Here is a 13,775-nt window from a genome sequence, read left to right as displayed (position 1 = left end):
AGCTTTGTCCCAGAGGATCAACTGCCAGATGCCAGCCAGAGGTCTCCTGTATGAGGTGTCTCCAAGTCAGGATATACAGGGGTGAGGGACCCACTTGAAGAGGTGGTAGTCTGTCCCTGATCAGAGTTCAAACACTGTGATAGGAGGTCCACTGCTCTCTTCAGATCTGTCAGGCAGGGACATTTAAGTCTGCTGAAGCTGCACCCACAGCCACCCCTTCCCCAAGGTGCTCTGTCCCAGGGAGATGGAGGTTTTATCTGTAAGTCCCTGACTGGGGCTTCTGCCTTTTTTTTAAGAGTTGCTTTGCCCAGAGAGGAGAGACATTTTGGCCACAGTAGCCTTGTTGAGCTGCGGTGGGCTTTGCCCAGTTTAAACTTCCAGGGACGTTGTTTATACTGAGGGTAAAACTGCCTACTAAAGGCTCAGCAATGGCGGCCGCCCCTCCCCCTGCCAAGCTCCAGTGTCCCAGGTCAAGCTCAGGCTGCTGTGATAGTAGCAATTTCAAGCCAGTGGATCTCAGCTTGCTGGGCTCCATGGAGGTGGGACCCACCAAGCCAGACCACTTAGCTCCCAGGCTTCAGCCCCCTTTCCAGGAGAGTGAACGATTCTCTCTCACTGGCATTCCAGGTGCCACTGGCGTGTGGATAAAAAAGCTCCTGTGGCTAGCTCGGTGTCTGCCCAAATGGACGCCCACTTTTGTGCTTGAAACTGGCACCAGAGAGAATCTCCTGGTGTGTGGGTTGCAAAGACCATGGGAAAAGTGCCCTATCTGGACCAGAGCGCATCACATGGTCTCTAACGGCTTTCCTTGGCTGGGAGGGAAAGCTCTCCCTTGTGCTTTCCTGGTAAGGAGATGCCACACCCTGCTTTGGCTCCCCTTCCATGGACAGCACCCACTGTCCAACCAGTCCCAGTGAGATGAACTGGGTACCTCAGTTGGAAAGGGAGAAATCACCCACCTCTGCCTCAGTCTTGCTGGAGCTGCCAACCAGAGCAGTTCCTATTAGGCCATCTTGCCAGCAATCCCTCCTTTTTCTTCAGGATATTTAAGAGACAAATTAAAAAGCCCAAAATACTCTTTTTCATTAAAACCTTGCTCTTCTGAGTGACAATGATTAATGTGGTTTGGAAGACTTAAGTGGACAGAAAATACACTAAAACTGTTTGCTTTTTTGGAGTCAGTTTTAGCCCTGTTTCTCAGACCTTTAGTGAAACGGCATACTTTTATGACTTTAAGAGATCCCAAGAAGAAATAAATATGTTGCCTTAGAAAATACAATTTCCAAAGAAGCATCTATGAGTATTAGAAGAGTTTCTGAAATTGGATACCTAAGATAATTCTGATTAATTTTTCAAAGATTTAGTCAAGAAATTCTGTATAATAATCCAAATAGTTTGATTGATACTGATATTTTAATTAATTGAGTAGGCATCTTATAGAAACAGCCTTAAAACTCAGAAGGCTATGTTAAAAAAAGCTATACTTTATTAAGTCTTAATGTCATAATAACATGTAGTATTGATGAAGGACTTAAAAAATAAAAAAAAATATGTAGCCAAACCAAATTATTTGAAAGGATATTGAGGTTTTAGCATCTAGGCAATTGGAATTATAGATTTATATTACTTTTTTCCTGCTGCAGAACCACATATTCATATTTCCTCCTTCATCATTGTAATAGCATTTGAAAGTTTGTGTATGTGTGGGAAATGGTAGAGGTAGGAGAATGGGTCTGAATAATTAAATATGAGAACTTAGAACTAGTAATTTTTTATTTTTATTTTCTATATTGGATCTCTTTGGGGATAGCTTTGTTCTTCCAACCTTAAGCTTCTAACCTTAAGATCAGAATCGTTTAAGCGGGTACTACATGAACCCACCCCTTTATGGTTATAGGTATCTATACCAGGAGTGAGCAACTGATTGAGAGAACATCACTGTAGAGGGTAGGTTGATTGAATCCAGGTCTCTTGCCCAGGAATATGAAATTGGAACATATAGAGAAAGTGTCAATTATCTGTAGAAACTGGACATGGAGTTTACGTATATCACAGATTCAAGGCACCATGTTGGCAGAGTCAGGACAGACTACGTGTAATTAGAGAAGAGGAAACCAGGATAAGAATAAAGGCCTTCCATTTCTTGGTTCTGTCCCTCAGAAGAACTGGAAGCACTTTGTGCCCTGAGTTCTGCAAGATACCCTGGAACTCCCAATATATATTGTTTTCTTTTCAAGGTACTTTCAGAGAGTTTCTAGTGTTTGTTTGAAACCAAGCCATCACTGACCAAGTTATAGAACAATACAGTGAAGTGAAGTGCAAGCTGAAAATGAAGAAGCCAGTGCTATTCAGGAACGGTTGCAAAAGATTCTCAGATCATGACAGGTCACGCAGGCCATGCTCAAGGTAGCTAAATCTTTCTAAAACGAGTAACTAACTTTCCCACCAGGCAACTAACAAATCTCAAAATCCATTAGTGCTGGTTTTCCTGTTTTCTTGTGTTCCTACTGCTCAAACAGCCAATAATATCCATCATTATAATATATAGACAATGAAACTGAAACCCCATGAGGGAAATAACATAGCTCAAGACTATGGATCTAGTTACCAACAGACCTAGAGTTTGTTAGATGGTCGAGTTCCATGACCTATCAAATAGCCCTTAAAATTGTCACTTTACTTTTATGGCTATGTCATAATGAAGTGAAACAGAATGAAAATTCTGTATAACAGACACATTGAGAAAATGGAGTCCTCTTCAATGTGAGCCATTTAGATGCAATTCAGAATCTAGTCTTTGGCCTTCTCTATCAACTTTCATTAATGTTGAACTCATCTGGTCCTGTGGCTTTAACTACCCTTCATGGGCTCATGACTCTGAAACTATATTTACAGCTTTGATCTTTCCCCAGAACCCCAGGGTTTTATTTCCCCACTCTTTATTTAACATCTCCAAATGGATGTTTAACAATTATCTCAAACTTGACAGGTACAGAGCCAAAAATTCTTGATTTCCATCTCCAAAACTGTTTTTTCTCTGTATTATCATTTCAGAAAATGGCACCTCAACTCAATAGTGTCTCAATTCCAAGCCTTGAAGTGATCCTTTACCTTTTCTCATATTTCACATTCAATCCGCCAGTGTATTGTATTGGCTCTGCCTTCTGCTATCTGCCAGTCAACACTACTCCTCTGACATCCCCACCCCTTGTACAGCCACCGGAGTCCTGGCCACCACCTTTGGCTTCTACTGTCCTTGTATAGTCTGTTCTGAACACTCCTGCCAGACCATTTTTCAATACATACAACTATAACTCCTGTAACTTCCCTGCTTATAGTATTCCGGTGGTGTCAGATCATATGTAGAAAAAAAAATCAAAGTCTGCAAAGCCTGTGTAATCAGGCTATAACTATTTCTCTGCCCTGATCTTCTCCTAACAACTTTCTCCTCTGATTACTTGCTTCATGCACACTGACCCCTTGCTCTTCTTCTAACACAAAAAAAACTTTTCTTGCCTTAGGATTTTGTATTTGGGGATTCTTCTGCCTGGAAGGCTCTCCTCTATGTCTTCTTTTGTGAGCTTTACTCCAATGAATTGGGAACTGCATTGGTTATCTCTACTGAAACAGCCTCTCTTCATGAAGTCTTTCTTTGATCTCTCTCCCTAAAATATAGCCATCTCATTCCCATCACCTTACCTCCTTGAGCTGTTGCTTTCATAACACTTAATGCTACCTAGCATTGTATTATATGTTGTTCTTTCTTTATTGTCAATCTAGCCTATCAGAGTTAAGCTCCATAGAGGAAAACATTATTTATTTTGTTCATTGATGCATCCCTATAACCTAGAAGCACATCTAGTATATCATGGGTGTTAAATAAATATGTTGAATGTATTTAAGCTTTCTAACATATAAAATTTTTTCTTATTTTTAATAACTTTTTTCCAAAATGTGACTTGTGATTTGGGAAGATGGGAAATAGGTTTAAAGACATGTATATTTGGCATATTTAAAATGTACTTATTTAAAGTGCACAATTAGAGAAATTCATCGATCAAATCACATTTAAATGTACAGGTTTAAGTGTAAAATTTGATAACGTATAGTTTTTATATGTATGCCACATGATATATCACCACCATCAAGAGTAGTTTCAACATCTTGGTCTGTCCTTCAAAGACAAAATTTCTTAATTAATTTTGATGAAGTTTTTTTTTTTTTTTTTTTTTTTGGTCATATCTGAGAAGTCTTTGCCTTACCCAAGGTCACAAAGATTTTGTCCTGTTTTCCTCTGGGAGTTTTGTAGTTTTTGGTTTTATATTTAGGCATATGGTAGATTTTGAGTTAATTTTTGCCCATAATTCAACATATGGATTAAAGTTTATATCTATATCTAATTGTTTCAGTACCATTTGTCAAAAATACATTTTTATTCACTAAATTCCCTTTGTTCCTTCATTAGAAATCAACTGACCGTATAAATACAGGTTCTGTGCACTTAACTCTGTTCCTTTAATCTATATATCTATCTTGATAACAGTACCACACAATCATCTTAATGGCTGTCTCTTTCACAAAGTCAGGTAGTGCAACTTCTCCAAGTGAATTATTTTTGCATTTTGTTTTGGCTATTCTAGATCCTTTGCATTTCTTTATTAATTTTAGAATCTGCTTGTTAATTTCTACTAAAGTCTGAAGGGATCATGATTTGAATTCCATTGAATGTACAGATTAATTTAGGACAGATTAACTTTTTAACAATATTGAATCATTTAGAGCATGAGCATGGTATATCTCTCCACTTATTTAGGTCTTTGTTTACTCTCAGCAATGCTTTGCAATTTTCAATGTGGATAAATTGTACATTTTTGATAAATTTTAATATTTTGATAAGGAATACTATTGCCTATATAACACTGAAAAAAGTTTTGATTAAAAGTATTGCATCATCTTTGCATCTTTAATATCCCCAAAGACATACCTGTCAGTTTGTTAACTGAATTTATTATTTGCTTTCATGTTGAAGGATTCCTAAAAATAAATAAATCTAACACACATATTGGCATAAAATTAGTTTGGAACTATGGTGGGGAAGGGCAGGAGTAGAAGCAGTGGGAATGCTAAATAAGAGATGATCACCTGGACAAATTTTGTAGGGCAATGAGGTTTAGAACTTTCAAGCAAGAACAATGTTTATTTAAAATGTATTATTTATTATGAATTGTGTCTAACCATAATCAATCAGAACTAAACAAAGTTTACAAAATTATTTTGATTTATCCTCAGTGGCCTGACTTAAAATTACCAGCAGTTTTCATAGGAAATTCAACATACGCAAGTCTATAAACGTAATCCACCACATAAACAGAACCAAAGACAAAAACAACATGATTTTCTCGATAGATGCAGAGAAGGCCTTCTACAAATTTCAACAGTGCTTCATGCTAAAAACTCTCAATAAACTTGGTGTTGATGGAATGTATCTGAAAATAATGAGAGCTATTTATGATAAACCCACAGCCAATATCATACAGAATGGGCAAAAACTGGAAGACTGGAAGCATTCTCTTTGAAAAATGGCATAAGACAAGGATGCCCTCTCTCACCACTCCTACTCAACATAGTATTAGAAGTTCTGACCAGGGCAATCAGGCAAGAAAAAGAAATAAAGGTTATTCAATTAAGAAAAGAGGAAGTCAAATTGTCTGTATTTGCAGATGACATGATTGTATATTTAGAAGACCCCATCATCTCAGCCCAAAATATCCTTAAGATGGTAAGCAATTTCAGCAAAGTCTCAGGATGCAAAATCAATGTGCAAAAATCACGAGAATTCCTATACACCAATAACAGACAAACAGAGAGCCAAACCATGAGTGAACTCCCATTCACAATTGTTACAAAGAGAATGAAATACCTAGGAATACAACTAACAAGGGATGTGAAGGACCTTTTCAAGGAGAACTACAAACCACTGCTCAAGGAAACAAGAGAGGACACAAACAGGTGGAAAAACATTCCATGCTCATGGTTAGGAAGAAACAATGTCATGAAAATGGCCTTACTGCCCAAAGTAATTTATAGAATCAATACAAACCCATCAAGCTGCACTGACCTTCTTCATAGAATTGGAAAAAACCACTTTAAACTTCATATGAAACCAAAAGAGAGCCCACATAGCCAAGACAATCCTAAGCAAAAAAAAACCAAAACAAAACAAACAAAAAAAAACAAAGCTGGAGGCATCACACTACCTGACTTCAAGCCATACTACAAGGTTACAGTAATCAAAACAGCATGGTACTGGTACCAAAACAGAGATATAGACAAATGGAACAGAATAAAGGCCTCAGAAATAATGCCACACATCTACAACCATCTGATCATTGACAACCCTGACAAAAACAAGCACTGGGGAAAGGATTCCCTATTTAATAAATGCTGTTGGTAAAACTGACCAGCCATATGCAGAAAGCTGAAAATGGATCCCTTCCATACACCTTATACATAAATTAACTCTAGATGGATTAAACATTTAAACATAAGACCTAACACCATACAAACCCAAAGAAAAACTAGGCAATACCATTCAGGACATAGGCATGGGCAAGGACTTCATGACCAAAACACGAAAAGCAATGGCAACAAAAGCCAAAATAGACAAATGGGATCTAATTAAGAGCTTCTGCACAGCAAAAGAAACAATCATTAGAGTGAACTGGCAACCAATATAATGGAAAAAAATTTTTGCAATCTACCCATCTGACAAAGGGCTAATATCCTGAATCTACAAATAACTAAAACAAATTTACAAGAAAAAAACCCATCAAAAAGTGGGCTAAGGATATGAACAGATGCTTTGCAAAAGAAGACATTTATGCAGCTAACAAATATATGAGAAGGAGCTCATCATCACTGGTCATTAGAGAAATGCAAATCAGAGTCGCATTGAGATACCAGCTCACACCAGTTAAAATGGTGATCATTAAAAAATCAGAAAATAACAGATGCTGGAGGGGATATGGAGAAATAGGAATGCTTTTACACTGTTGGTGGGAGTATAAATTACTTCAAGCATTGTGGAAGATAGTGTGGCAATTCCTCAAGGATCTGGAACTAGAAATTCCATTTGACCCAGTAATCCCATTACTGGGTATATACCCAAAGGATTATGTAAATCATTCTATTATATAGACACAGGCACACATATGTTTATCGCAGCACTGTTTGCCATAGTAAAGACTTGGAACCAACCCAAATGCCCATCAATGATAGACTGGATAAAGAAAATGTGACACATATGCACCATGGAATACTAGGCAGCCATATAAAGGGATGAGTTCATGCCCTTTGCAGGGACATGGATGAAGCTGGAAACCATCATTCTCAGCAAACTGACACAAGAACAGAAAACTAAACACCGCATATTCTCATTCATAAGTGGATGTTGAACAATGAAAATATATGGACACAGGGAAGGAAACATCACACATTGGGGCCTGTCAGGGGGTTGGGGGGGTAGGGGAGGGATAGCCCAAGGTAGGGGCATTGGGGAGAGATAGCTTTAGGAGAAATACCTAATGTAGATGACTGGGGGATGGATGCAGCAAACCACAATGGCACATTTATACCTATGTAACAAACCTGCACATTCTGCACATGTACCCCAGAACTTAAAGTATAATTTTTAAAAAAGAAGATAACTTAGCACTGATTAGGAAAATCTAAAATAAATTATTTGCAGATGTTCTGAGATTATGAATCTTGGAAAAATTCGAAACTATTCAAAATTGAGGATATAAAACAAATCTTGCAAAAAAAATAAAAATCTTAATTTTCTTCTCTTGGCATTCATTATAAATGTATAGAAACATAATGGATTTTTGTATGTTGATCTTGTACGCTAACACTGCTGAATTAATTTTTTTAGCTTTAGTAGATCTCTTGTGGATCCTTAGGACTTTGTATGCATAGGATTATGTCATCTGAAAATAGAGTTTTACTTTTGCCTCTTGTCTTTGGATAAATTTTATTTCTTTTTCTTGTCTAGTTGCCCTAGATAGAACTTCCAGCATAAGACAGTGAACATCATCATCTTTCTCTTGATCTTTCAAAGTAAGCTTTCAACCTCACACCATTGAGTATGATGTTAGCTATGGGCTATTCATAAATGCCCTCTTTCATATTCAAGAAATTCCTTTCTATTTCTACTTTTTAGTTTTAGTTTTTACTTATCATAAAAGGATGTTTAGTTTGGAAAATCCCTTTTCTGTGTTATTTGAGATGATCATGTGAATTTTTTCTTTGTTCTATTCTGTGCCTTCCTACATTGAATGAATTGTATTTGTATATACTATAAATGAACAATCCAAAAAGAAAATTAAGAAAACAATTCTATTGAAAATAGCATCACAAAGAACAAAATATTTTTTTAAAAAGTTTAACCAAGGAGGTGAAACACTACAAATACTAAAAACTACAAATACTTGCTAAAATTAAAGAAGATATATACAAGTTAAAAGAAAACCTGTGATCCTTACTGCTAAGATGTTACAACTACTCAGTGATCTATAGATTCAATGCCCTCCCTGTCAAAATTCTAAAACCCTTTTTTGATTTTTGAAGAAATAGAAAATCTAATCCTCACATTCAGATGGGGCCACAAATGGCCAAAATAATTTTGAAAAAGGGGAACAAAATTGGAGAACTCACACTTCCTCACTGCAAAGCATATTACAAAGCTAAAATAATTAAAACAGTGTGATATTGGCATATGCTAGGTATATAGACTAATGTAATACAATTGAGTCCAGACATAAACCCTCACACTTATGGTTAATTGACTATTGACAAGAATGCTTAGTCCCTTTAATGAAAAAAAGAACTATATTCTACAGACGGCAGTGCTGGAGACACTAAATTTCCATACTCAAAAGTATGATGTTGGCCTTCTACCTCACACCGTAAACAAAAAACATCTCAAAATGGATCAATGACTTAAATATAAGAGCTAAAACTATAAATATCTTAGAAAAAAATATAGGGGCATATCTTCTTGAATCTGAGTTTGGTAATAAATTCTTAAATATGATATTAAAGGCACAGAAAAATAATTAAAATTTATTAAAATTAAAAAGGTCTGTGCATCAAAGACAGTATTAAGAAACTAAAAAGACAACCCATGGAATGGAAGAAAATATTGTAAATCTAATATCTGATAATGTTTTAATATGCAGAATGTATAAAGAATAGCTACAACTCAACATCAACCGAACAGCCCAATTAAAATGTTGTCAAAGGACTTGAATATTTTTCCAAAGACATATAAATGGCTAATAAGCACCTTACAAAGATCCTCAACATCATTATTCGTTAGGGACACCAAATAAAAAACCACAATGAAATACCATTAAAATGGTGGCATATGTGTATATTGCTCCTGGGACTGTAAAATAGTGCAACAGCTCTAGAAAGCTAACGATGGAATTACTATATGACCCAACAATTTCAACAATCACACTTGTAGGTATAAACCCCAAAGAAATGAGACAAAATACTTGTATACCAGTGTTCATTGCATCACTATTCACAACAGCCCAAAATTTGGAAACAATCCAAATCTCCATCAACAGATGAGTGGATAAACAAAATGTGTATATTCATGTGATGGAATATTATTCAGCTGTAAGAAGGAATGAAGTTCTGATACATGGATGAACCTTAAAAACATGCTGGCCAGGCGTGGTGGCTCACAGTTGTAATCCCAGCACTTTGGGAGGTGGGTGGTTCACCTGAGGCTTGGTCAAGACCAGCCTGGCCAACATAGTGAAATCCATCTCTACTAAAAATACAAAAAATTAGCTGGGTATGGTGGCAGATGCCTGTAATCTCAGCTACTCTGGAGGCTGAGGCAGGAGAATCACTTGAACCCAGAAGCAGAGGTTGCAGTGAGCCGAGATCGCACCACTGCACTCCAGCCTGGGCAACAAGGCAAGACTCCATCTCAAAAATAACTAACAAAAAAAATTATCATGCTAGGAGACATAAAGAAGACACAAAAAGGTTGTGTATGATTCCACTTATATGAAGTATCTAAAATAGGCAAATTCATAGAAATCAAAAGTAGCTTCAAGGTTTCTGGGGGTAGAAGGAGGGGTGAACTGGTAGTTATTGTTTATTACAAAGTTCTTATTTGGGGTAATAAAAAATGGTTTGAAACTAGAGAGTGGTGATGGTGATACAACAGTGTATATATAATTAATGCCATTAAATTGTACACTTAAAATGGAAAATGGTGAAAGCGGTTAATTTTACATATATTTTACCACAGGGAAAAAGTATTTTCCTGGTAGTTTTCTTTTTAATAAATTAAGAAACTAAAATCAACGTTTACACTGAGAAATAGTTTTTATGTTAAGCTGGTTCGTTTACACAGATCATTCTTTACAACCCTGTGCTTTACCTAGAGATGCCTATGGCACTAACCCGTTTCTAATAACTGAAGACGGTATTCACGGTTCGTGTCAGCTGCTTACGGAAGTGACGAGCAGAATGACGATTTCCGGCTTCTCTCCCCTCAAGATGGCCGCTGACGGCGAGTCGCAGCTGCCGCGGCTCCCAGAGCTCTTCGAAACCAGCGAACAGCTGCTGGATGAAGTAGAAGCAGCGACTGACCCCACCGGCTCCCGGATAGTCCAGGAGAAGGTGTGCCAGGGCCTGGACCTCCTGGAGAAGGCTGCGGAAATGTTAAAACAGCTCGACCTGTTCAGCCAAAACGAAGATTTGGAAGAGATTGCTTCCGCCGACCTCAAGTATCTGTTGGTGCCAGCGTTTCAAGGAGCCCTCACCAGGAAACAAGTCAGCCCCAGCCAGCGTGTAGATCATTTGCAGCGGGCTCGAGAACACTTTATAAACTACTTAACCGAGTGCCGTTGCCATCATGTGGCAGAGTTCGAGCTGCCCCAAACCAAGGATGACTCAGCTGAAAATCACACTGCTGATTCCTCCACGGCTTATCCTAGCCTCGCTGCTATGGCTTCTCAAAGACAGGCTAAGATAGAGAGATACAAGCACAAGAAGGAGTTGGAGCATAGGTTGTCTACAATGAGATCTGCTGTGGAAAGGGGTCAAGCAGATGACGAGCGTGTTCGTGAATATTATCTTCTTCACCTTCAGCGGTGGATTGATATCAGCTTAGAAGAGATTGAGAGCATTGACCAGGAGATAAAGATCCTGAGAGAAAGAGACTCTTCAAGAGAGGCATCAACTTCTAACGCATCTCGCCTGGAGAGGCCTCCAATGAAACCCTTCGTTCTCACTCGGAACACGGCCCAAGCCAGAGTATTTGGAGCTGGTTATCCAAGTCTGGCAACTATGACAGTGAGTGACTGGTATGAGCAACGTCAGAAATATGGAGCATTACCAGATCAGGGAATAGCCAAAGAAACACCAGAAGAAGAATTCAGAAAAGCAGCCCAGCAACAGGAAAATCAAGAAAAAAAGGAGGAAGACGATGATGAGCAAACACTGTACAGAGCTCGGGAGTGGGATGACTGGAAGGACACCCATCCTAGGGGCTATGGCAACCGACAGAACATGGGCTGATCTTCCCACAACACCACAGGACTGCAGGGTGCACACCTCCCCCACCAAGAAAAATCATGCAGTCCTCCCCTCCCTGGGCTCACGCTTTAGCTATGTACAACAAAGGCAAAGATGCTAAATCTTGCTTTGCATTCAATAAAGTGTCAAGTGATTAAGAAGTGTGTATTTGTATCCTCGGTGATGTGAACCAGCAGTCTTGTTTTGGCATCATCATCCTCATGATGTTGTATTCTAATTTCTTAAGTAGAAAGAAAAGAGTGCTGAGAAATGGCGCTGTATAATCAATGGCTGTCTGAATTCTCTGAAAAAATAAAAGTCCTATTACATGAGTCTATGAAAAAAAAAAAAAAAAAAAGAAAAAAAAAGAAGTGATTAGCAAACATACCACTTTGTGATTACCTAGTAGTATTATCTTTGATTTTACAAGTATAAGGATTTTTCATTAACCTCTATACTTATAAATCCAAGGATAATTTAATTAATGAGAGTTTATTTGAGGGCCTTATTAAGGTAGAAGGGGGCTTTCTTTATGTGGTACCAGTATAAATGAAATTTCTTTTATAGTCAAAAAGAATTCCTTTATTAAATAAGTGTTGCAGAATATTTTTCTGTATGCAAATATATAGGGGAAATTAATTCTATCAGTGTTAGACTGCATTACTGAGTGACACAGTCACTTTGCAAGTTTTTCAAGGACTTGTCATCTTTAACGAAAATAAAGTTTGTTATATTTTAAGTATTAAACTACTATATAATGGTGGACTTTCATATACACAAAATAAAAATGTATAATTACTTAAAATGATTAAAATAAATAGGAATATTTTAGGTTGACTTCAAAAAAATAAAACAATTACAAATTTTAAAAATCACATGTAAGTAAGTAATGTGTGAATCTGCATGGAACAGGTCCTCTGCACGTGGAGGTGTACTATGATACATCTTGCTTTTAGAGGTGGAGGACCTGGGTCTGAGTCCAGGCTCTGAGTCTTATTACCCTGGACAAGTCACTTAATCTATAATTTCTGACAAGTGTACCACAGCTATAACAAAATCCACCCTCCCCCCGTCACTGAATTGTGAAGTCATATGCTACTTGTGAGCATGCTTTGTGAAGCACAAGCTTATTATTTTGAAGAACCATTCCAATATGTTGGAACCATGCCTATGGCCGGGCTCACTGCCTTTTTAGTATCTACACTGAATTATGGAAAGCTTATCAAACTCAGTTATATTCAAAACAAAAATATGGTTTTCATCAGCAGAATACTAGTTATGCTGTATGACCACAGCTACAAATTGTTTTCTTCTTTCATATGTAATAATTTAATGGAGAGTAACTTTTCATTCTTCTGAACATTTCATAGGTCAGGGAACTGAGCCAAAATGAAGCAAAATGATTTTTTTGGGGTGGGGGGAAAAGTGTTAGCAAAACTCATCCCCAAACTCATGTGGTCTACCTCTGGATTTGATATTTGGGGAATTAGTAATGTATGATCATAATAGAAAGAAGAATGCATAGGGGAGAACACTGAAATTCTAGTATCTTGTCCTTCCTTAGGAAAATGTACTGGCTGGCTACAAGTAAAACATGGTCTCATTTAAGCCTCTTTAAGTAATACTGGAGTTAAATAGATAACAATTTCAAGAGCAAGTATTTGGGGGAACTGATGTTGATTTTAGTGCCAAAATGAAAATTAGCTAAAAGAAAAACTTTAAAAAAATAAAGTGTTAAAATTTTGTCAAATGTAAAAAGATGGAAAATGCCCCAAATTAAGTATCAAGTAACATGAGAGATATTTTATGTTCTAGAGCTGCATTTTTTCTCATTGGTTGATTTTGTTGTATATATCTCAGGGTAAATATTTTAAATAAATGTTATTTAGAAAAAAAGTCTTATTTTGTATAAACAAGAAAAACAGTGTCTTATTTTGTATGAAGTCAGCCATAATCTGACTGTTATAGATACTTATTAACAATTTGAGACTCTTTACAATTAAACCTTCATGTACTCAGATGGGGGGCTGGAATTAATTCACTTAGAAATAACCCACCAGTGCTAGCATCAGCACCATCATGATCACCACTCTAACAATCAAATACAAGAAAAATGCAATTGATATGTACCTGTTCATAGAACTCTTCGCTATTACTTGGGTACATTGTAA

General features: G+C 37.2%; 2 protein-coding genes across 3 annotated transcripts in view; one reads left to right on the top strand and one right to left on the bottom strand.

Annotated features, from left to right (window-relative positions):
* Positions 1-13,775, bottom strand: part of GPC5 (glypican 5) — a 1,400,898-nt gene that overhangs the window by 54,003 nt on the left and 1,333,120 nt on the right. The window lies entirely within an intron of this gene.
* Positions 10,585-11,920, top strand: LOC108314621 (immunoglobulin-binding protein 1). 2 transcript variants are annotated; one of them, XM_037743889.1, is made up of 2 exons: positions 10,585-11,084; positions 11,343-11,920. In XM_037743889.1, exons 1-2 carry the CDS (start codon positions 10,585-10,587, stop codon positions 11,605-11,607), a joined length of 765 nt encoding a protein of 254 aa, XP_037599817.1. In that variant the 3' UTR covers positions 11,608-11,920. The 2 variants fall into 2 exon arrangements, with proteins under 2 accessions (XP_037599817.1, XP_017399069.1); XM_017543580.2 differs by having other exon boundaries at positions 10,585-11,765.

The sequence above is a fragment of the Cebus imitator genome, unplaced genomic scaffold, assembly GCF_001604975.1.
Source record: "Cebus imitator isolate Cc_AM_T3 unplaced genomic scaffold, Cebus_imitator-1.0 Scaffold158, whole genome shotgun sequence".
NCBI classification, from domain to species: domain Eukaryota; kingdom Metazoa; phylum Chordata; class Mammalia; order Primates; family Cebidae; genus Cebus; species Cebus imitator.
Note: the sequence above shows the minus strand (reverse complement) of the source record. Positions and strands in the feature narration are given on the sequence as shown.

Excerpts from the sequence above, each read along its gene's own strand:
- LOC108314621 (XM_017543580.2), top strand. The coding sequence starts at position 10,585 with ATGGCCGCTGACGGCGAGTCGCAGCTGCCGCGGCTCCCAGAGCTCTTC.